General features: G+C 38.6%; 1 protein-coding gene across 1 annotated transcript in view; it reads left to right on the forward strand.

The window, feature by feature from the left end:
• atg7 (ATG7 autophagy related 7 homolog (S. cerevisiae)) overlaps positions 1-25,382 on the forward strand; it is a 99,020-nt gene that overhangs the window by 50,710 nt on the left and 22,928 nt on the right. Inside the window, exons 18-19 of the mRNA XM_067388785.1 lie at positions 7,658-7,738; positions 15,978-16,100. Coding sequence (XP_067244886.1) covers positions 7,658-7,738; positions 15,978-16,100 — 204 coding nt within the window. The remainder of the gene's footprint in view (positions 1-7,657; positions 7,739-15,977; positions 16,101-25,382) is intronic.

The raw sequence follows: 25,382 nt of genomic DNA on the forward strand, positions 1-25,382 counted from the left end.
GTTTGGGGTGTGGCTACTGTAGCAGGGGTGTGGCTACTGTAGCAGGCTGAGGGTTTGGGGTGTGGCTACTGTAGCAGGCTGAGGGTTTGGGGCGTGGCTACTGTAGCAGGCTGAGGGTTTGGGGCGTGGCTACTGTAGCAGGCTGAGAGTTTGGGGGTGTGGCTACTGTAGAAGGCTGAGGGTTTGGGGCGTGGCTTCTGTATCAGGTGGATAGTTTTAGGTGTGGCTACTGTAGCAGGCTGAGGGTTTGGGGGGTGTGGCTACTGTAGCATGATTAGGGTTTGGGGCATGGCTTCTGTATCAGGTAGATAGTTTTGGGTGTGGCTACTGTAGCAGGCTGAGGGTTTGGGGTGTGGCTACTGTAGAAGGCTGAGGGTTTGGGGCGTGGCTTCTGTATCAGGTGGATAGTTTTAGGTGTGGCTACTGTAGCAGGCTGAGGGTTTGGGGTGTGGCTACTGTAGAAGGCTGAGGGTTTGGGGTGTGGCTACTGTAGAAGGCTGAGGGTTTGGGGTGTGGCTTCTGTATCAGGTGGATAGTTTTAGGTGTGGCTACTGTCGCAGGCTGAGGGTTTGGGGTGTGGCTACTGTAGCAGGCTGAGGGTTTGGGGTGTGGCTACTGTAGAAGGCTGAGGGTTTGGGGCGTGGCTTCTGTATCAGGTGGATAGTTTTAGGTGTGGCTACTGTAGCAGGCTGAGGGTTTGGGGGGTGTGGCTACTGTAGCATGATTAGGGTTTGGGGCGTGGCTTCTGTATCAGGTGGATAGTTTTGTGTGTGGCTACTGTAGCAGGCTGAGGGTTTGGGGTGTGGCTACTTTAGAAGGCTGAGGGTTTGGGGTGTGGCTTGTGTATCAGGTGGATAGTTTTAGGTGTGGCTACTGTAGCAGGCTGAGGGTTTGGGGTGTGGCTACTGTAGCATGATTAGGGTTTGGGGCGTGGCTTCTGTATCAGGTAAATAGTTTTGGGTGTGGCTACTGTAGCAGGCTGAGGGTTTGGGGTGTGGCTACTGTAGCAGGGGTGTGGCTACTGTAGCAGGCTGAGGGTTTGGGGTGTGGCTACTGTAGCAGGCTGAGGGTTTGGGGCGTGGCTACTGTAGCAGGCTGAGGGTTTGGGGCGTGGCTACTGTAGCAGGCTGAGAGTTTGGGGGTGTGGCTACTGTAGAAGGCTGAGGGTTTGGGGCGTGGCTTCTGTATCAGGTAAATAGTTTTGGGTGTGGCTACTGTAGCAGGCTGAGGGTTTGGGGGTGTGGCTACTGTAGCAGGCTGAGGGTTTGGGGGTGTGGCTACTGTAGCAGGCTGAGGGTTTGGGGGTGTGGCTACTGTAGCAGGCTGAGGGTTTGGGGTGTGGCTACTGTAGCAGGGGTGTGGCTACTGTAGTAGGCTGAGGGTTTGGGGCGTGGCTACTGTATCAGGTGGATAGTTTTGAGTGTAGCTACTGTAGCAGGCTGAGGGTTTGGGGCGTGGCTACTGTAGCATGATTAGGGTTTGGGGTGTGGCTACTGTATCAGGTGGATAGTTTTGAGTGTGGCTACTGTAGCAGGCTGAGGGTTTGGGGATGTGGCTACTTTAGCAGGGGTGTGGCTACTGTAGTAGGCTGAGGGTTTGGGGTGTGGCTATTGTAGCAGGGGTGTGGCTAATGTAGTAGGCTGAGGGTTTGGGGTGTGGCTATTGTAGCAGGGGTGTGGCTAATGTAGTAGGCTGAGGGTTTGGGGGTGTGGCTATTGTAGCAGGTGGAGAGTTTGGGGTGTGGCTACTGTAGCAGGCTGAGGGTTTGGGGCGTGGCTACTGTAGCAGGGGTGTGGCTACTGTAGTAGGCTGAGGGTTTGGGGTGTGGCTACTGTAGCAGGGGTGTGGCTACTGTAGTAGGCTGAGGGTTTGGGGTGTGGCTACTGTAGCAGGGGTGTGGCTACTGTAGCAGGCTGAGGGTTTGGGGTGTGGCTACTGTAGCAGGCTGAGGGTTTGGGGCGTGGCTACTGTAGCAGGGGTGTGGCTACTGTAGTAGGCTGAGGGTTTGGGGTGTGGCTACTGTAGCAGGGTTGTGGCTACTGTAGCAGGCTGAGGGTTTGGGGTGTGGCTACTGTAGCAGGGGTGTGGCTACTGTAGCAGGCTGAGGGTTTGGGGTGTGGCTACTGTAGCAGGGGTGTGGCTACTGTAGCAGGCTGAGGGTTTGGGGTGTGGCTACTGTAGCAGGCTGAGGGTTTGGGGTGTGGCTACTGTAGCAGGCTGAGGGTTTGGGGTGTGGCTACTGTAGCAGGGGTGTGGCTACTGTAGCAGGCTGAGGGTTTGGGGGTGTGGCTATTGTAGCAGGTGGAGAGTTTGGGGCGTGGCTACTGTAGTAGGCGGAGCCAGAGGGTGTTCAGTTGGTGTGGGACCATGACTGATTTGCTGCATTTAGACCTTCAGAGATTAAACGGGTCATGAACACGTCGAAGTGAACGATGCATTGCTTTGCAGCTCACTACAATAAACACTTCAGTGCCACACAGCATCATCATGCACCCCTTTAGAAAGACAGATGTACCAGTTTATAATGTTTACTTTGTGTCCAGTGAAGACAGACTCAAACAGCTGTGGTGCTTCATGTCAAAACATGTGTAGGGTACAGATGTTACCAAATTCATGAGACTAGTTAACAAAGACTGCGGTCCAGCATGTTTATTTGTTGTGTAGAAAATGTCGTCAGTCACACCATCGTTTGGCTCTGAAGTTGATGAAAACGTGGGTCGGTTCTGGAGCGCTTCCCCTCATACAGCACCAAAGGGGAATGCTGTTTCACTCTCTAATGTCTCCTGTTTCACTGGATAGCCATTGAAGAAGGAAACGGGACATTAACAGGAGCAAATCCTTCGGTCCTTTATGAAAGTGTTTGGTGGCTCATGCTGAAGGGCTGCAGCGCTGGCCTTGTTTGTCTTTGACGCTTATCATTGCACGCTTGGGGACGTTCAGCTTTATGAGTCTCTGGAGTCAGAGAGAATGAGGAAAAGGAGGGAAGGTGGAATTGTGTTTGGAAAGTGTTGAGGATGAAGAGAAAGTATTTAAATCTGTTCTGCTCATACTCCTTTTGACCTGAAACTCTGAATGCATCTGATAAAATGTACATCATGAATGTAAATGATATACCACTTTGGATAAAAGCATCTGCCAAGTACACACATGAAATTGTTTTGCAAAGGGAAACATTAAGATTCGGTCATCCTTTACTCATAATGTTGTTCCAATGATCTGGATGACTTTCTTCCTTCTGTGGAACATAATGAAGTTATTTTGAGAATGGATGATGGCATCATTTTAATTTTGGGGGGAATTATGCCTTTAAGGCTTAAGCATTTAAATGACCTCTGATATGATTGGCTAACCTCTGCATAGGTGTAATTCAGTGGGAGGAGCCAGGTTGCTAAATACTAAAGTGTTGCTGATGTGAGATCATGATATGTTAATGAGCTAATGGCTGTGATGTCATAGCCATGATTTTTCAATGAGATGTTTTTGCCATTTAATTAAAAAAACAAAAAAAATGTAAAAACTTGATGGGATTCGTGTGGAACTGATTCTGATTCCATTTAACAATCCCCTTTTCCCCTAATTATCTGCTGTTAATAAATCTTTCTGATATTCTTTCAAAAGAAATGACTCAAAAACAAGTGATTATGAATGAGCCTTCAGTGAATTCAGTGTAGAATTCAGTACAAATATTGAAACATTCTTAAATCAACATACATTTACTGGAGAAACAAAATGACTGAAGATATTAGGTTGTGTTTTCTGAAAAATTGATCAAAATCAAGTGAGTTTTTGTTTAAAATAAGAACAAATATCAATGGGGTCAGAAAAGTAATCTTGTTTTCCCATTTTTCTGACCCCTTTAGCAGATATTTGTTATTTTAAGCATAAAGTCACTTAATTTTGATGATTTATTTATTTATTTCAGATAACAAGACTTAATATAAAGACTGAATGTCATTTTGCTTCTCCAGTAAATGTGTCTTGATTTAAGAATGTACTGAATTCTACTTTGAATTCACTGAAGTCTGATTCATAATCACTTCTTTTTGGATGTTTGTACTGGAAAACAAGGCAAAAATACTTTAGAGAAAATCATTTTTAGCTGTCCAAATGATCCTGTTTTTCACATGGTGTCAAATAAAACAAAGATTATTTGGAATATATTTTACAAGAAGATTCTATTTTAGTCTCTCTAATTCAAAATCTCATGTTTAATTCAATGTGTTACTTGCTGTTTCTTTAAATTATTTCTAAGTGAAAATTGTTCCACACCACAATTTTTTTTCCACCATGAAAAAACATATTTGGCTGTGCTTGTGTGCTTTTGTATTTATGATACATATTGCATGTAGTTGTTTATATTGTTGAAACTTCCAATCTTACAGGCTCGGTATAATTCATAAAGTGGCACAGCAGGACCCCCTGCCTGTGTGCTGAAGCTTAGAGCCCTCCCGCATTCAATAACACACACACACACACACACACACACACACACACACACACACACACACACACACACACACACACACACACACACACACACACACACACACACACACACACACACACACACACACACACAGGGACTAATGACGCAGCTACAGACGTCAAAGAGCTGCTCTCTGGGTTATTAGCTCCACCAGCATACAGCATGCGTATCCCCTCCTCAAGAACCCCTAATTGCAAATATGCGACTCCTTGCTCATAATGCGATTAATCAGGAAAGCTCTCCTGACTGTGACTATCCAGCTTCACAATATCAGACGCTGGAGGACAGGACACATGTGACAACTGGGTCATTATTATCCCTGACCTCATAAATCGATCTCGATGGGATTTAGTCTTATGATGATTTTTGTACTAATGTTGTATGACAACATGTGTGATTCATTTGAGTGGGAAGAGTCTCTTTAGCTCACACTGACCCCTGCTGAATGAACACGGTACTGCAGCAGATCTGCTCTGAAAGTTTAGGTTTCAGTCATTCTTCTATATTATATTCTTGTGTGTTTTTATATATATATATATATATAACAGGAGATCTGTCGTCATCTAGTAAGCGATATTATCATAGTGTGAATGAGAGTAGTGCTCGTCAGCTGTGTGTCTCTGGAGAACTGTGGTGTGATGAAGCTGTAAACAAGCAACAGGACATTTTATTGATTGTTTAGTTTCTGTTTCCATGGTGTTGTGTTGTGTTCGGCAGCTCCGCTCACTGTGAAATCTCACAAATATAAAATCCCACTCCACATAAATGTACTTTCATTGAAATGTTTGGTGTCAGTAACAAAGATGCATTGATGCAAAGATGCTGTTCTTTTGAACTTTCTATTCCTGAAAAACTCCTGAAACCTGTTTTCAACACTGATAATAATCATAAATGTTTCTTGAGCATCAAATCATCATATCAGAATGATTTCTGAAGGATCACACTGAAGACTGGAGTAATGATGCTGAAAATTCAGGAATAAATTACACTTTACTAGAAAACAATGGAATAATATTTCACTGTTTTTACTGTATTTTTGATCAAATAAAGCATTAACATGCAGCGTTAACAAACCTGTGTATTCAGAGGAGGGATTGTTTTCCCTCACATGTCTGTGACATCAAAATGGCTTTATTTGAACAGCTACATATAAACTAGTTGACCTTACATAACTTGAAGTTAACGACATTGGATGAATTTCTAAGTATGAATCTCTCTTATTTTGTGGATTTGACACCACGAATGTGATTTGTGATTTACATCAAAGTGTCTTGAGCTCGAGCGCAAGGATTCATGGGTAATGCGTAATGCATCAGCCGGCTGTAAATTCCTCGTAATCTTCATGCCGATGCCTCAACCCCTCTTATCTTCCCCTCGGGTTCTTTCTTTAATTTGCTTTCAATTAAGATCGGCCGGCAACAGGAGCTCTTGAGCGTGTGTACTCTGAGTGACTGTAATTGAACACACACACACACATCACCAGAAAGTGTTGTGCTGTTAGATGAGTGTGGCCTTCATACGGAAACCACCGATAATTGCAGATTGGAAGTGTGTGTGGTTCATGAGGTTTTTTGTTTTTTTTTAGATTTATTGAATGATTTTGTTTTTATAATGATGTATTTAAAGAGGAACCTCATACTTTGCCACAAAATCAAAACAATTATTTATTTATTTATTTTTTAAATAGGTGAATATTTTAAATTTTAAATTTAGGTAAATAGGTGTGTTTCCTAAAATATTACTTTTATTTAGACAAATTATTTTGTCAGGTTGTTAATTAAGCTTCATTTGCAGTATGCAAAAAAAAAAAAAAAAAAAGGTTTATCCTTTGTTTGCATTTTTTTTTTTTTTTTTAAGCTTGGAACATTTGGTAACACTTTAGTATGGGAAACACATAACTACAACTTTTGCCTCAAACTCCTAATTTACTGCTTATTAATAGTTAATATGGTAGTTTTGTAACATTTAATTTTAGGTATTGGGTAGGATTATGAATGTAGAATAAGGTCATGCAGAATAAGGCATTAATATGTATATAATGCAGCCAATATTCTCATAATATGCAAGATAATAAGCAACTAGTTAAAAGTAAAAATTGTTTCCCATACTAAATTGTTACCAAAATGTGTGAAATATGGGTAACACTTTAGTATAGGGAACATGTATTCACTATTAACTAAGACTTTTCCCTCAATAAGCTCCTAATTTTACTGCTTATTAATATGGTAGTTTTGTATCGTTTACGTATATTATGAATGTAGAATAAGGTCATGCAGAATAAGGCATTAATATTGGCTTAATAATTACTAATAAGCAGCCAATATTCTAGTAATATGCATGCTAATAAGCAAGTTAAAAGTTAAAATAAAGTGTTATCTATGGAGTCAAATTAAGTTTTGCACAAAAATAAAGTTTTGCAAAACACAAAAAAGAATTGAGCAATAAAAAAATGTTTTGTAAATAAAAATAAAGAATTGCAAAATAAAATAAAGTATAAATAAAGTGAGCGTTGCAAATGATTTAGTAGGTTTGAGCATGAAAAATATGTGGCAAAGATAAAATAGGATTACAGCTGTCACTGATTTTTGTAATTGATTATATTTGTATTTTTGCACTACGTTATTTTATTTTGCGATTTATTATTTTTGTTTGCAAAACTTTTTTTTTCTGCTCAGTTCTTTTTTTTGTTTTGCAAAACTTTATTTTTGTGCAAAACTTTAAGGCATTAATTTGACTCCATAGTTAATATATGATACTCCATAATCGAAATATGACACTTTTGACAAAACATAATCAACAATACATCTTAAGCAATATTTTGTCTTTAAAAAACTATAACAGTTCTTTATATTGAAGATTTGTTCAAATTCATTGTGTATTTTTCTCTGAGATGTCAAACGTAAGTGATGCAGCATTTTTCATGGACAATGTGTGACAAATATGATCAAGTTGGAAGTTTATTAATACTCCTTTTAATATAAGATTAGGAAAATCCATGAAATATCACACTGATGCTTCAGCATTAAGTATGTTTTTGACATATTAAAATGACTGTAGGGTCTCTCAGACCCCAAACATGTTGTTTCTGCCACACACCAGGTGGCGCTAGAGATTGAGGAATATTTTTCTATACTGTTTATTTATCTTAAAAACATTTGTTTGTCTTCCCAGATTCGGGGATTCCTGTCAAGATTTGACAACGTCCTTCCTGCAAGTTTGGCGTTCGACAAATGCACTGCATGCTCACCAGTAGTAAGTGCCTTTGATTTGGGATTGAGAAAAATGATTAAAAATGTTCCGCAGTGCCAGAGTTGAAGCATTGAGGTTCAAGACTAAAAAAAGTTTTTGTTATTACAACAAAATCATTTACAATCGAATACTACGCTTGTGTAATTAGTGTCACAGTCTAATGGTATCTCAAGCATGCTTCTTCTGCAGATATTTGAAGTATCTGTGGATGATGCATGTGTGTTAGAGAAGCCATGTGTTGTGAATTAGGCTCCTTGTTGATGTCACAACCGTATGTGAGTAATCAGGGCTGAATTGAAGTGTTTTTTCCCAGCGGGTACGCTGTTGTCGACGGGTTCACGTCTCATAAATCAGAGTTTGGCCGCTCAATCTCTTCTGCATGTGTGTATGTGCTCTCCCAGTGGTTTGTTAACCCACCCTCGCTCTTATTTAGTAGCTCCGGAGCCACTCCTTCCTCCCAAACACACACTCGTACGTGAATGCAGCGAGTCTGAAGGCTCACAGTGAGTCGTAAGTGTTCCCTTCCCCCTCTTCTGCTGTCGGTCGAGTTGCTGTCGCTCACTTTCTCTCCCAAGTTTTCTCTCACTCTCTTTCTATTTTCTTTGCGCTGTAAAGACATAAAAGCCTCATAAAATGTCTCAGATCTTTACACTTTGATGCAAGACTGTTAGGAAACTGTGTGAGGTCAATGTCTAGCGGTTCCTATACATGTCTTTTAAAGAAATAGTTCACCTAAAAATCTAAATTTTATCATCAACACACAGACATGGACGCATATGAGGTTAGTAAATGATTACTAACTTGTTGGTGATGGTTTTGATTCAGGCACAATAAAGGTCGTACAATGCCACAGGTTCTAGAGAAGTTTATTTGTTTACAAACATGTGTTTCCAAAAACATACCGGTAGATCTTGAGTAAACACTGCAGCTGCATGTGTGTTTATTAGATGTTTTAAGTGAAGACATGTGCCGATATTCGGTAATACGATATATCACGATAATGAATATACACGATATTGTTACCGTGGGCACCTTAAAATACTGTGAATAATTATTTATTATGAATAATTTGAAGTTTTATATTATATTTTATATTACTTTCCCCATCAACCGTATAAAATCCACAATACCGCGGTATGTGCAGTCAAAGAGACACGCACACTATGTAAACAAACCCAACGTGCATGAGAAGCGCATGGCAGAACGAGTGAAAGAGACACTCTCTGACAGCAGAGGGCGCTGATAGAACTGCAGAAATGCAGCGGTTACCCCGGAAACTCCAGCTGTGCTACTACAGCATTTAAAATGCTTTGTATTCGCAATGTTGTTCATCACAGCACTAAATACTTAATACTTAAAGACTTAACTGGCTATTTATTTTCAAACCTAGGCTACGTCCACACGAAGCCGCAGCTTACCCTAAACCGATCTTTTTTTTTTCCTCGTCTCAAAAAATATCTGCGTCCACACGAAACCACTGAAACTACGTAGTATACATGCCAGACCATTATGTGGCGCTGTAATTCTGTCACAAAAATGCACTTAAAGCATAGAAGAAGACTTGGAGCATGCGCATAAAAATGAATACAAACTATAGTACATTTTTATACATTTTTATATTTTAATATGGACTACAACATGCCCTATAATGATAGAACATTTTCTGATTATTTGTTATTGTTCAGTAACACTTGATGACCTAAGGCTTCATTAGTTAACATGTTAATTCATTATTACCAAACTGACAATTAAAAAATACTTTTATTATAGCATTTAAAATGGCAGTTATTAATCTTAGTTCATGTTAATTTCTAGAGTTTATTAAATTATTTTACTTTCATTTTATTTATTTATTTTATTATTTTTATTAAATTATTTTACTTTATTATTAAAGTTTATTAACATTACTAAAGTCAAAAACTTTAATTATTATTTAATGGACCTAAAACTAACAATGATCAGTTGTATTTTTTAACTAATATTAACAAAAAATAATACCTTCTGTAACAAAAGTAGCTATTGCTCATTCTTAATCTTAGTTAATGCATTAAATAATGAGACCTTATATAGTGTTTCCTGTTCTTTATAATGCATTTTTGCACTTTAATCTGTTTTAAACATTTTACTTTATAATTCGTGTACTGCGTTGTTGTATTTAAATGTTCAGATTTTTTTTTTTTGTCATAAGAAAAAGAGTTCTTAAACCTATTATACTATCACAACACTTTTTTTGCAACTTATGTCAATACCGTGATAATACCGTACACCGTGATAAAAGCTTAAGCAGTTATCGCAACATGAAAATTTGATACCGACACATGCCTATTTAAGTGGTAAATGTATGTTTAATTCACAAAAAAACGCATGCATTCAGTCTGTTAGCCTCCATAGTGATATTACAGTTGTGCCAAAATTATTGTGCATCATACAAATAATCATGAGGATGGATGGATAGAATGTGTTCTTTAATGGTGTGTGTCTTATATAAGCTATAGTAACAGTAGCTGAGCAGACATATGAACATATGATCTTCATCAGGCAGCGTGTGGAGAAACAGTTGTGTGTCAGAGATGTTAGTGATGTTGCTCTCCATCAGCTGTGTGTGAGCCTGAAACCATGGAAACCAAACACTTGAGTCGTCCACAGACAAACGCTTGTAAATTTAGAGACGTTGTGTGTCATCCGTACCGAAGACAGATTGAAACAATGTCCCTTTGAAATAAAACACTCCAGCACACGTGAGGAGTTTACACCTCCAGAAGATGATTCGAAACACAAATCACATGATTCACATGATTTGCTGCTTAATGGGTTATGGTATCCCAAACATCACACCTTCACTTTAACACACACACACACACATACAGTAGTAAACACTAGTAAAAGTCCCTCAAAACACAGTGCAATAGTTTACACAAAAGACACACTAGTGTAGCATTATCAGTTGTCTGTATTTTCTGTATTTCTTCAGGGCATTAAAGTTAAACGCTACTTTTCCCCAGCTCTGACCTCACAGGAGGAGCAGTCGTACGTGCAGTTCTGGCAGACATGGCGGCTGCACAACGATCTGAGGTTTTTATCTGCATGAAGCAAAAACCTCCACCATCTCTTCAAACAATTACAGGGGAAGTTACAAGAAGCAGTGGGAGGAGCTGAAGGAGAGCGCTGCTGTATGTAAACCAGATGTGCTGCTCGCCCTCCAAATCTTTCGCAAACACACACACTGCGTCAGTGATTTAATGGGCTTCATAAGTCAAAGGCTCCAATTTAAGGAGGTCCACTCTTGGAAAACACAATTAAATCTTGTTTAGCTGCTCCTCCTGCTGTTATGTTGCTAGGCAAGAAAGCAAGTTTATGCGCATGATCTGTTTCAAATACAGTGTGATGTTTGTTCAAAGAAGATAAATACGTTTGCTTTGACGGAGAAAATGATTTGGTTCTGTGTAAGCTTTATACGGTAGATTCTCTTAGGATTTCAAAGGTTTTCAAGTAGTCTGTTTGTTTTTTAGTAAAAGACTCTACATAAAAATCTCCTACAATGACATTTGTTTGACAGTTCACCTCAACATTTTCTGGCTAAAAAGAGAGAGTGCATAAAAGATCTCTGTGAGCATTTGGTCACATTATCTACTTTTGCTAAATGTTTCTTCCTGAGGTCCAACTATAATGTTAGTCTGGTGTTCTTGCCTCAAAAACAATAATAGGGCTATAACTAATGATTATTTTGCTGATTGATTAATCTGTTGATTATTTGTTTAAGTCATTTTTAAGATTAATCCTGTTGTTAACCTCATAAAATACAATAAATAAATAAATAAAAATCAAGTGCCTAGAATTAAAAGGCATCTATCACTAATAGAAACATCAACAGCAGTGAGAAAACAGCAGTTCAGAAAGCATCTGATCATAGTGATGTTGATGTTTGCACCAACTCGGCAATTCAGTACTTTAGTCACATGACATTTATTAATAAAGCACTTTAAAGGTGCCATAGAACGTTTTTTCAAAAGATGTAATATAAGTCTAAGGTGTCTCCTGAATGTGTCTGTGAAGTTTCAGCTCAAAATACCCCATAGATTTTTTGTAATTAATTTTATTAACTGCCTATTTTGGGGCATCATTAAATATGCACCGATTCAGGCTGTGGCCCCTTTAAATCTCTCGCTCCCCGCCCCCCCGAGCTCTCGACTATAATACAGTGCATAAACAAAGTTCACACAGCTAATATAACCCTCAAATGAATCTTTACAAAGTGTTCTTCATGTATACTGCATGCATACATCGGATCATGCGAGTATAGTATTTATTTGGATGTTTACATTTGATTCTGAATGAGTTTGATAGCGCTCCGTGGCTAAAGCTAACATTACACACTGTTGGAGAGATTTATAAAGAATGAAGTTGTTTATGAATTATACAGACTGCAAGTGTTTAAAAATGAAAACAGCGACGGCTCTTGTCTCCGTGAATACAGTAAGAAACGATGGTAACTTTAACCACATTTAACAGTACATTAGCAACATGTTAACGAAACATTTAGAAAAATATCATGATATCATGGATCATGTCAGTTATTATTGCTCCATCTGCCATTTTCCGCTATTGTTCTTGCTTGCTTACCTAGTCTGATGATTCAGCTGTGCACAGATCCAGACGTTAATACTGGCTGCCCTTGTGTAATGCCTTGAACATGAGCTGGCATATGCAAATATTGGGGGCGTACATATTAATGATCCCGACTGTTACATAACAGTCAGTGTTATGTTGAGATTCGCCTGTTCTTCGGAGGTCTTTTAAACAAATGAGATTTACATAAGAAGGAGGAAACAATGGAGTTTGAGACTCACTGTATGTCATTTCCATGTACTGAACTCTTGTTATTCAACTATGCCAAGACAAATTCAATTTTTGATTCTATGGCACCTTTAAAGCAGCAGATTTACAGTATTAAACATGAAAAACAGTGTCAAAGTTGCTTTAAATTAGAATTACATCTTCAGTTTTTACTATGAATCAGCTTTCCAGTGAGTTCATGTTTTTACTTGTCTGACCTCTACTGACTAAACAGGATGAATTTGCATGCACAATAAACCTCACAAGAATCGAAAATGGGCTACTTTCCCATAGACTGGAGACCATAGACGTCTCTGGATCTGTCGTGATCTTTCTTGCCATGACTGAGGCATCAGCTTCAGTTCACACAGGGCGCATGTGAATCGGTCATCTCTTCCCCTTTACAACACGAAATAAACATGAATGAATATCTGAAAGTATGATGAAAGATACAGTACAACTTACTGAAATCCGTATTATGTCACATTAGTTTTCAAGATATTTTTTTCTTTGAGGAAATTTGCCATGTATACTGTACCTCATAGGCCCCAAATTAATCATTATTGAATTGAAGGTAATCAAATTGAAATCAAATAGCAAGCTTCTGAATCAAAATCTAATCAATGCCCAGCCCTAGTGTCAATGAATGTTTGTTTTTCTTACTTGAAACAAATGTTGTTTTTTCCACTTATTTTCTTGTCAGAGTGTGCCAGAATGTTTAGTTTATATGTTAAAATCACAAAAAAAAATGTTTTTGCTTAAAATGAATGACTACTAGTCAACCAGAAAAATCTTTAGTCGAGGGCAGCCATACTCCAGACGTTTTGAGCAATAAAAATCATTTCATTCAAGCGCTCATCAACACAGGCATCTGTTGTTGCTTCTCCAGTTGTTGTTATTCAGTCTCATCCCTTTCTTTTCCTAACTGTGAAACAACTGCGAACTGTGAAACAAGCCAGTGTCACCACTTTGTGGATCAACTAATTAGCACTAGTACATTCAAGGTGCGCTCGAGCTGAGTTCACAGAGTACGTGTGGTTAGAAAAGCTGGCTGCACACATACAGTATGCACTCATACTACAGTGCGAGTGAAAGTGATGTCATACTGTATGCGTACCTTAGTGTATGTGTAGTATACTTTGGGCTTTAGAATTAAAGGGGACCTATAATGCCCCTTTTACAAGATGTAATATAAGTTTCAGCTCAAAATCCCCCACAGATCATTTATTATAGCTTGTCAAATTTGCCCATATTTGGGTGTGAGCAAAAACACGCCGTTTTTGTGTGTGTCCCTTTAAATGCAAATGAGCCGCTGCTCCCGCCCCCTTTCCAGAAGAGGGCGGAGCTTCAACAGCTCAACAACAACAAAGCTGGAGAATCTCACACAGCCAAAATGAGGAAAGTGTTCATCCTTACATTGTTCAAACCGGAGTCGACACTGATGGAGAGACTCAGGAAGAAGTTACAACTTTTAGACGTTTCTGAATGGTTAGTGGATAAATTGATGTAGTTGCTGTGGAGTTGATTCAACTCATCCGTTAACATGTGCCGTCATGTTCATCTTTTGTGTTGAACTGACCCTCGTTTGTGAAGCAGTCCGGCGTAAAATGACGGCATGACAACAACACTCGACTACAACAACTCTTCCTCTTCTCTAAAGCAGCCCGACATGGCCCCGCCCCCTTTGTTGTGTGTTCTCGGGGGCGGGGTTTATGTAAATTTTAGGGTTTGTGATTTCACAACCTGGGAAGAAACTCGTTGTAGTCCCTACCAGCCGTTTAAAAAGTGATTTCTGTAAAATAAAATATCTCCTTTGCATTGAACTTTGAGTGTTGTAACTTTGCAGATGTTGTTTATGATCAAACAGCAACATTACACACTAACTAAAGTTAAAAAAGTCAAATCATAATCAACCACCCCTTTAAACAGGATGTTTTTGCTGTTTTCACGCCAGTTTCAACACACTCAACCAGGCCCCGCCCCTTTATTCTGCGTATGAATTATTTAAATGAGGAATATTGTGACGTGTTCGTTCCTGGAAGAAAACTTCAGGGAGTTCCGAAACACTGAAATAGAGAATAACTCTTTGTGCTTTGGAACTTTGCAGAACTTTTTCATGCTCAAACAGCAGCATTACCCACTAAAGACAGACGAACATGGACAAAAGCAGAATAGGTCCTCTTTAACGAACCATCTGAGTTCATGGAGCTTGGATAGATGAGCTCCTGTCTACTCTCGCCCGTTCTCTAACCCTCTCTGTCAGTCAAGTCATCCATGTCTGGTTCATTGAAAGCAGACGTCACTCTCCCCCTCAACTCAACAGTGCCGCCCATTCATCAGCCTCCGGCAGAAACTCGATCTCCTCTGAGAATGAGCTGTGTGAAAGGAGCCAGTGTGATTGTGGAGGGCTGTCTGTCTGAGGAGCGTCACTGAGATGGAGCTTGAGTGCTCTCAGCCCAACGGACAGTGGTGCCAGATGTCTGCCTCTCCCGCCCGGCCTCCCTTTGTGCACGGGGCACAGTGCCATGTTACCACAGTTTGAGATTGTGTTATCATCACTGTGTTTGGATGTGCACTGGCCCAACAAGCCAACTGTATTAGCAGATACCAGCTTCTCGGATATTACTGCACATCTGTATTTCACATCTGAACATTTTGAATCGGTCAATGTCAGCTTCTAAACAAGATAGCATTGTGATTGTGTGTTTACAGCAAAGTCAAACACAAGTAACCAAAGTAACTTTCAAGGGAAATCTGTTCACGCAGTGGCCATATTTTCAGCGTCCAAACCAGATTGAAGAGGCAAATACTGAAATTTCAAAAACATTTTAAATAGCATATTACAAATCGGCACCAAAATCTGACATGAGCTGCTGTTTCTTGTGGTCAAATAGCGTTAAAAATGCCAATGCGCATGTGCAGTTCTAAGTTTTTCCATTCCACTGCCCTACTTTTCCATTGTTTTTCTATGTAAACATGCACTAGACGGACGTCTTTAACCTTTGCGTTTCATTCTAAAAAACATGGCGCTTACCGATTGGATCTTTTATTTAGAAGGCGGGGCTTATTCCACATTGCACTTTCTCTCAAACATAGTAATATGAATACTCTGACCACTTAAGATCCAGAACTAAACCTGTTGGTCCATTTTAACCCATTTTAGCCCACCGGCAACTATAGTTGCTGCAGTGTATGGTTGTCATTTTTCTTTTGTAAGTATTTTTCTAGATGTTTTCCATGTTTTATGTCTCAATGACATGCAAGAAAACATCCAACTTTCTTTATTTCGACTATATTCATGAAACCATTCAGAAAAATTTGCGTTAATGAACTGAAACCCTGAGCCACTGCTGCTGTTATATATGAAAGAAATAGTGCCGTTAATTAACCATCATTTTGTTTTTGACAGGTTCTTGAGAATTATGAGCGAGAAGGTTTCCAGTTCCTTGCGAAGGTCTTCAACTCATCCCATTCCTTCCTGGAGGATCTGACAGGCTTGACTTTACTCCATCAGGAGACACAGGCAGCTGAGGTTAGACTATCTATATCAACCTATGTGTGTTTGTGGTGGTATTCAGCCTTGATCAGATTACTGCCAGGTATCATCATGTCTGATCAGATCCATTTGCACATATAAACTTGAAAATATATTATGCACAGACGGTTACAGAGGAAAGAGGTTCCAGCCTGCAACCTTTAAGTCCACTAGTCACATGTTGACTGATGCACCTAGTTCAGGATCAGACTGATTGTTTAGAGATGAGTGAATGATGATCTGTTCACTGTCAACTCAGACACAAGCACCAAAGCTTACAGCACATTGAAGAAATATGATCATGCTGATCAGTTTAAAAAGAAAAGAGGTTTCTGACGGCCACAACGGCTGTTGACGCGACATACGGTGTATATATGACACGATCCAGAGCCCACCTCACAAAACTCACATCAAACATGGGCAGTCAAGCCTCAAATTGGCTTCTCTGATCACTGATATTCAATATCTGTCTGTAATGTTGCCTCATTATGCAGCAGTATCTGCAAATTCATTAAGGGTTTCTGAAGTTTATTTGCATTTACATTTGTGCATTTATCAGACACTTTTATCGAATGCAACTCAAGATCCATTCACACAGGACTATAATGATAGCAATGTAGTTCTAAATTGTTTTAAATATAAAAGCAAAATCTACACCACAACTGTAACAATAAAGGCACAAAGAAACATTGGAATCATTTTCAGAATTTTTTTTTTCCTGCTGATGAACGATAAAAACAGCCAATCTGAATCCATCCTGCTTTAAAGAGCGCAAAGATTCATTGAAGGAGGAGGAATTCATTGAAGAAAAAGATGGAGATTTGTTTGTGTGTGTGTGTGTGTGTGTGTGTGTGTGTGTGTGTGTGTGTGCATTGGATTAAGGGTGTGGGGTTGTTGCAAGAGGTTTGTCTTCATCTGCTTCTTGAAGGATGTGATGTTCAGAGAGAGTGAAGGGTCTGGAAATCGACCATGCCTCGTTGTGAAGGAACAGCAAGGTGTCGCTCGTTCAGTGAGCGAAGCTGAATGATTACAGTACAAATACTATGAAACATGCTCTTTGAGATGCTGGCTTTGAGGTACAGATATAGTGCTGCTGTTATGTAAAGGAAATGGCATCAGAACCACCTTTAAAAGATCATGACACAAGGGTCTTTCGGCATATAAGAGCTCACTGTACTATAAAAAATACTGTTAGTTTCATACCTCAAAAATTCCTCCAGAGCATTTGTTGAAACCAAGCTGCCAAACTACATTTTTCCTATTTCCTCCACATTGTGACGCCACTCTGTTGTAGACATTTGCATCGCTTTCGCAACACACCATATCAGATGACGTCAGCCAATCAGAACAGTGGGCGTTTACTGACGAGACACAGAAGGAAGGTGGGAAAAAAATCATGTTTTCATCATGCATATTTAAATTTTAAAAACCCTTTAAACATTCTCATTCAGTGTGCAGGAATCAACATTAAAGCATGTGGTATTAATAAAATCTGTGGTATATATGCACAGATTCAGATACTATGTTAGATGTGTTTGAGAAACTTCTTAACTGTATGTTTCTTTATTTAAGATTTCTGATCTTTCGCTAGAATCAAATTACTGTAGTCTGAAAGAAACTGAATATATAAACATAACTAACTACATATTTGTCTTCGTTTGTTGTCGCATGTTATTTTTTTGCATTAAAAATTCATAATATGTTCTAAGTTCCCTTGAACTTGCAGAGGATGCTGAAATTCCAAACCTGGACCTTAATATATGAAACTTTAATAATCGCAACACAAACCTCATTTAGAAAACGAATTCCATCCAAATGCTACACTTGTAATTCTTCCCATTTAAGAAAAATACCCATAATGCAGTCAGTTCTTGCTATTCCTGGCTCTTATCCCAAACTTCACTTCTGCTCGCTCTGGAGATCATGTGTTCCAAAAATATCTCAGTACACTGCTGATCCAGGGACAGTTTTTTCTTAGTTTGCACTGATCTCAGTCACTTTACCCCTACGAGTCAAAGTGACCCAGGAACAGTGTTTGGATTCTGGGAACGGTCCCTCACCGGGACTCTCCAGAGACAAACACGGCCAGTTCGAAGACTGAAACTGTGGGAAAGTCCCACATCAGCAGTCCTCTGCTCTCCAGAGCGGTTTAGAGGCGCAAACGCAGTCCAACCCAAAATGAGAGGATATGTGCTCTTGCATTTGCCCACGCTTATTGTCTGAAGCCTTCAGATTCATTTCATTTGGATCTGCAGTCAAGCACTTTATATTCCCATGTTGACGTCTTGTATTTTTAACTTGCGTGTGTTCGTGTTGCCTCAGGATTGATGGCAAGCTGTGAAATGAATGGAAATGTACCACTTCTAGTTTGGAAGTGGTGGTTTTGTGTGTTATTTGTGTGGGGAAAGACACATCTCTCATTACTTCTGGACCGTTTGGTTCAGTAGGATATTTTCTGTGGAAATGGCTAGCAACTCCAAGGTTTAAAATGTGTCTTTTCTTTGCCATTTTCCATGAATATGGTACGATTTGGTGTCCCGTGAGGTTTTTTTAAGCATTATAGGCAGAAATCATACTTTTTTTCTTGTTTGATATGTTTTGTATATCAAGTTAATCTAGCACAAAAACACACATAATGTGTAAAACAGCAACATCCCCACTAAAAATTTGGGATTTTGATGTGTCCCACTTCTTGAATGTACCTTAAAACATTTAAAATCATACAAGAACATCGTGATTTTGACAATCTAATGAATGAATATTCAATCCATAGTTGATGAGTACAATTTTGCTAATTATTAACAAATTTTATTTATCAAGAGCATAACTATTTTTTACTCTGTTGCCACATGATTTTCTTTTTATTGCAATGTTCAAACACCCCAAATTAACATTATTTGGACATTTCTACAGCATCTTTATTTTATTTTCATGTCTAATAATTCTTATACTTATTTTATGTGTATTCCTAGAAAAATTGGATGAAGAAAATCACAGAAATTAACCCAAATTTAGACAACTAATTTTGGCAACAGGGTTGCAAACGGAAATAAATAAAACAATTCTAAAGTTTAAACGCCTCCTTCCACTAAAACTTTGTTTTGGGGGCCTGATTTGAACTCTATTCATGGAAAGTACCAGTTTATTTTTGGATTTAACATGCTTTATTTTGTTAAAAGAGCACAGTATGAGTGAAATTGCATAATAATGTGCTGTTGTGAAACTCAATGGATATAAACAGCTTCATCCAATCAGCTGATGAGCCTTGAGGAAAGCTGGTCTGAGAACATGAAGTTAACTATGAAAAGAGCATCGAACAGTCCTAATAATTCTGCAGCTCAGATCTGTTAATGGTGTATGTGTAGAAAAATAAGTGCTGGTGTTGAATATAGTCATAACCTCTAGCGGAAGCCACTTGAGTCTTTATGAAGGTTTAATGACTTTTTAAGCATGTTTAGACCTGATAATCAAGAGTCAACATTCACAACCCATTTTGCTTCCGCAATAGACTTCCATCTGTAACAGGATGTTCACTAAATAAAAATGTAGGCCAACATTTGTGAAAAGAGGGCATTTCTTACCAGAGTGGTACCAGACAATTATTTGACAGATTATGTTTATATACAGGTGTTTTGTGTCAAAGTGTATGGAGCAGTGCACACTGTTCATATTGTGAGCTAATGGTGAATTAAAATGTTGTCTTTATGTTTTAACCCTTATGCGGTCTTCGCATAAGGGACTACACTCGAGACCCCGGCAACAAAATGCAATTTTGTAACAATATAATATATTTTTTAAAAACCAATGCAATTTTAATCTATTTACTAATGTTTTTACTCAACATTTGTGCAGTTTTTGGAGGATTTGTTATCTTTTAAATTTATATAAATAAATTAAAAAATATTTTTTAAAATAAGTTTTTATGCAAAAACAGCTTTTTATGTAAAATTCACTTTATGAAAGGCCCAGATTTCTAACTTTCATTCATGTGCATAACATAGATAATTTGACATGGTTTAGTGTGAGATTTTTGCCCATCTTTTGGAAAATGCAGTTATAAAAGTAAAAAAACTATAATTTACCAGTAGATGGCTGTAAAGCTCCACTATTTGCTATGTGCTATTTGAATGACTGAAAGATGTCTTTTCACAATTTTTTTTTTCAGTTGGATTAATATCTAAATGTTATGAAATCACAATTATAACAATAAAAATTACTTTTTAGTTTTTGTACTGAAAAAAATCAGTTTTTCAATAATATCATCAATACACCCCACTTAGAAACTGGACAAAATCCATTCTCAAAATCAGAAACAACGCACCCCACTTAGAAACTGGCACACTTCCAAAAATGCAAAAAACATCCCCAATACAAAATGGACATGCTCACACACACACGCACGCACACAAAAATAAAAAATATTTATTTTATTATTTTATTATTTAATTATTATTGAAAAACTGATTTTGCCCTGCACAAAAAATGCTGAACTTTGACAAAGTAATTTTTATTGTTATAATTGTGATTTCATAACATTTAGATATGAATCCAACTGAAAAAAAAACTTGTGCAAAGACGTCTTTCAGTCATTCAAATAGTAAATAGTGGAGCTCTGCTGCCATCTACTGGTAAAAGTGATTTTTTTTTTTTTACTTTTAAAACAGCATTTTCCAAAAGATGGGCAAAAATCTTACACTAAACCATGTCAAATTATCCATGTTATCCACATGAATAAAAGTTAGAAATCTGGGCCTTTTTATAAAGTGAATTTTACATTTAAAAAAAAAAAAAAAAAAAAGCCTGTAATGTTCATGCATAAAATGCCTATTTCAAAAATATTTTTTAATTTATTTATATAAATTTAAAAGAAATCACAAATTTTCCAAAAACTGCACAAATGTTGAAAAAACATTAATATACAGAGTAAAATTACATTGGTTTTTAAAAAATATATTATGTTGTTCCAGAGACCCCGAAGACCACGAACGTAACTTCTTTTTTTTTTTACACTAACATAAAACAAGATATCACTCCAATTTTTTATTTTTTTATTTGTAGATCATAAAAGTGTTAACCACCGTAAAAAGTCTCATGCCATTTGGACAAAGAGAATTTTTTTTTAAATTTGAGCAAACATTATTTGCGGGTCAAAAAGACCCCGAAGACTGCTGTAATCTGTTCATCTCACATCATGGAACTGTAAGAGACAAAGAGCCAGTCAATATCAAATTTATACTCCAAGCTTTTTAGGCAGTACTCTTTGTACACGGCTAAAATTTATTCATCATTATCATTACTTCTAGACAACAAAAAGTGATGGTAGCCTTTCTTTTCACGTGTAGTCAAAATAGGCATAAAATGCTTTATTAACACTTCTTACAGTGATATTCACTGGACTGACACATCTTTGTGGCAATGATTTTTTTGATGGAACATCTTTGCCAAAGTTCTCCAGGGTCTGCTTCATACGTTCTTATTTAAATTGCACAGTAAAGTCCACACTATATTAGAGGCATAGTAAATACGAGCGAGTTTGTAACTGTATTGTATTCCATTTGTTCTAAAGGCAGAATGCAGCTAGTAGGTCATAAGCTGTTTGTACAGTAATGCATAGTCTCATAACATGACATTTACCTTCATTGGTCCATCAGCATTCTTCAATTACGTGAGCAAAAGTTGCTGTGATATTCTTTTGCCTCATATAACTAATGGTAAAAATAACGTAATGGGTATCCTTATATTTTAATGAAATTCTGATATTATATTTTAAAGTGGACCTATAATGTCTCTTTCACAAGATGTAATATCAGTCTCTGGTGTCTCCAGAATGTGTGTGTGAAGTTTCAGCTCAAAATCCCCCACAGATCATTTATTAAAGCTTGTCAAATTTGCCCCTATTTGGGTGTGAGCAAAAACTCGCCGTTTTTGTGTGTGTCCCTTTAAATGCAAATGAGCTGCTGCTCCAGAAGAGGGAGGAGCTTTAACAGCTCAACAACAACAAAGCTGGAGAATCTCACACAGCCAAAATGAGGAAAGTGTTCAGCCTTACATTGTTCAAACCGGAGTCGACACTGATGGAGAGACTCAGGAAGAAGTTACAACTTTTAGACGTTTCTGAATGGTTAGTGGATAAATTGATGTAGTTGACTTTAAATAGCTAACGAGACTCTAAATAGTGTTCAGTGCTCGTCTGTGCAGGCAGCAACAGAACAGTTAGCAGGTTGTGTTCGAACTTTTGCCATGATGTTAGAGCTGGTACACTGTTGTTCTTTGTGAAAACAAAATGGTGACACTGTGGGTGGAAACATGCATATTAAGGGGTGGTAATATTATAATAAGTTCCCCCTCCTACATCACTAGGGGAGTGAAATCAGAGGTCACATGCTTTCAGAGAAAGTCTTGCCAAAACAAAGTTACTGTCCTTTTTCAGGTTTTCTGGGTTGGTAGATGCACTGATTATAGCACTTAAACATGGAAAAAGTCAAATTTTCATGACATGTCCCCTTTTAAGTTAATAAGGAGCAATAAATAAATGCTGATATGAGCAACATCACATCATCTGTGTGCACTAATGAAAGCGATATGTTTGTCGTAGCATCCTTTCAAGGGTTAAGGGGATTTGATATGACCGGCGTCAGCGCTTATTAATGCATTGAAGCATCAGATTTAGCGTTACCGCAGGGCCGCGGTTCACTCCTAAAGACAGTCCTTGGCGTCACCGAGTGCGTAACACAAATGGTTAAAGGGATAGTTCACCCAAAAATGAAAATGTGATGTTTATCTGCCTACCCCCAGCGCATCCAAGATGTAGGTGACTTTGTTTCTTCAGTAGAACACAAATGATGATTTTTAACTCCAACCGTTGCCGTCTGTCAGTCAAATAATGCGAGTGGATGGGAACACCATCTATAAGAGTCAATAAAACTTGCATAGACAAATCGAAATTAAACCCTGCGGCTCGTGACGACACATTGATGTCCTAAGACACGAACCGATCAACCCAACAGTATTTATATCATTTTTTACCTCTAATACACCACAATGTCCAACTGCGTTCAGCACTCGCTTAGTGAGGTCTGATTGCTCTCTGACAGCGGCAGTGATGTCTAGCACTCGTTAAAGCAAAGCACGAGACATCACTGCCGCTGTCAGAGAGCAATCAGACCTCACTAATCGAGTGCTGAACGCAGCTGGACATAGCGGTTTAATTTGGATTTGTCTATGCAACTTTTATTGATTCTTATAGATGGATTCCCATTGACACGCATTATACGACTGACAGATGGCAGCGGTTGGAGTTAAAAAGCATAATTTGTGTTCGACTGAAGAAACAAAGTCACCTACATCTTGGATGCGCTGGGGGTAGGCAGATAAACATCAAATTTTCATTTTTGGGTGAACTATCCCTTTAACCATTTGTGTTACGCACTCGGTGACGCCAAGAACTGTCTTTAGGAGTGAACCGTGGCCCTGCGGTAACGCTAAATCTGATGCTTCAATGCATTAATAAGCGCTGACGCCGGTCATATCAAATCCCCTTAACCCTTGAAAGGATGCTACGACAAACATATCGCTTTCATTAGTGCACACAGATGATGTGATGTTGCCATTTATATATGTATTTATTGAACTATCCCTTTAACAGTCCCCAGTATCTCATGGGATAGTTCAAATGATAATTCTGTCATTAAGTACTCACTTTCATGTCATTCCCAAAACACTAATGAAGATATTTTTAATGAAATCTGAGAGATTGAAAGTATATTCACCCAAAACACTGATGCGTCAAAACATTCATAAAGAGATTGTAAAATAAGTCCACAAGACGTCTTCTGAAAACACACAATCGGGGACAGAAATCTAAGTAATTGATGATTTTTGGGGGAGTTATCCTTTTAAGGATTGAAGTTTGTCTGGTAAAGCATGAGCCGTTGCTCTCGTAATTAGTTTGAACGTACAGTAACGTTTTAACTATGTTTAATAGTGAAATGCAAAAATATTTAGTAGTGCACAAGTTGTAACTTAACCTCTTTATGTTGCAACTAGGCAAACAGTTCTTACTTGTGAAATTAGTCAACATAACAGACACTTTTATCCAAAGCGACAGTATGCATTTTTTTTCATTGTGTGTGTTCGAAGTCATGACTTTCTGTGTGCTCTTGTGCATTTTAGTGATCAGTCACAGTGTTTACGGCTCAGGTGCGGATCTGAGATGACACGTTTAACCAGCCCTGCCAGCATTTAGTACGTTGTTAGTCAAATGTTTCTTATGATAAAGTAGATGTGTGGGAGTTTGTTGTCCTGTTATCATATGTTTAACTGCATTAGACACTGATGACACTAGGATTGAACCTCTCTGGATATATGCTGTGATTTTTGCTGTTCTGTGTGTCTCAATTTAATTACTCTCAATTTATTGCACCATTTTGTCTCTGTTCTGTCCAGCTCACGGCCTTAGATTTTATAAACAAGCGTCAGCAAAGATATTAGGTTGTGTAAAATTGCTGATCCTCCTACACTGCTGTATGTTTCTGTCCTCCAGACGCTGCTGTCATAATATTTGGACGCTCGACTTACACAGACACTCTTGTGTTGAAGGTGTAGGTAGGGGGCAGTTTTGGGGGGGGTCATATTTACTGTCACCCCACTGAAGCGCTGAAGGAATGTGTACGTGGGTTGGACTGAGCGTGTCCGTGTGGAAGATAAGAAGGAAACCATGGTTTAACCCGCTGGACAGGAAGAGCAGCACAGCCTACACATGGCTTTCTCATTTATATCCTGTGTGGTCTGACTTTCTGTCAGGCAGAAATACATTTAAAACCAGCCTGCTTCTCTGGAAATGCATCGCGGCAGAGAAATGTGTGAAGATCAGAGCTCATGTTCATGTCTCTTTAGTGTGTAATGTTGCTGTTTGATCATGAAAAAGATCTGCAAGGTTCCAGTTCTTCTCTATATCAGTGTTTCTGAACTCCATCTTGAGTTTTTTTCACAATATTCCTCATTTAACCCTTAAATGCATACCTCGGGTCTTTAGTGACCCGGGACGTCATTCACTACCCTAAAGCTGATGGTTTGTTCAGTGGGAGTTTTATCAGATAAGTCCAGCTTTAGGGAGTAAGATCTTCTTAGCTGGATCATTTGTTTACTTTGCCTGGGATCTCACTGCCGTTCATAACCTGTGTGGAGAAGTCTATCCGTGTAGAGATCTGATCTGCTCGAGTTCTCCATCACAATAACAGAGTGATGAAAGATGTTGGGAAATGATGCTTGTCAGACTTG

The sequence above is a fragment of the Chanodichthys erythropterus genome, chromosome 6, assembly GCF_024489055.1.
Source record: "Chanodichthys erythropterus isolate Z2021 chromosome 6, ASM2448905v1, whole genome shotgun sequence".
Lineage (NCBI taxonomy): Eukaryota > Metazoa > Chordata > Actinopteri > Cypriniformes > Xenocyprididae > Chanodichthys > Chanodichthys erythropterus.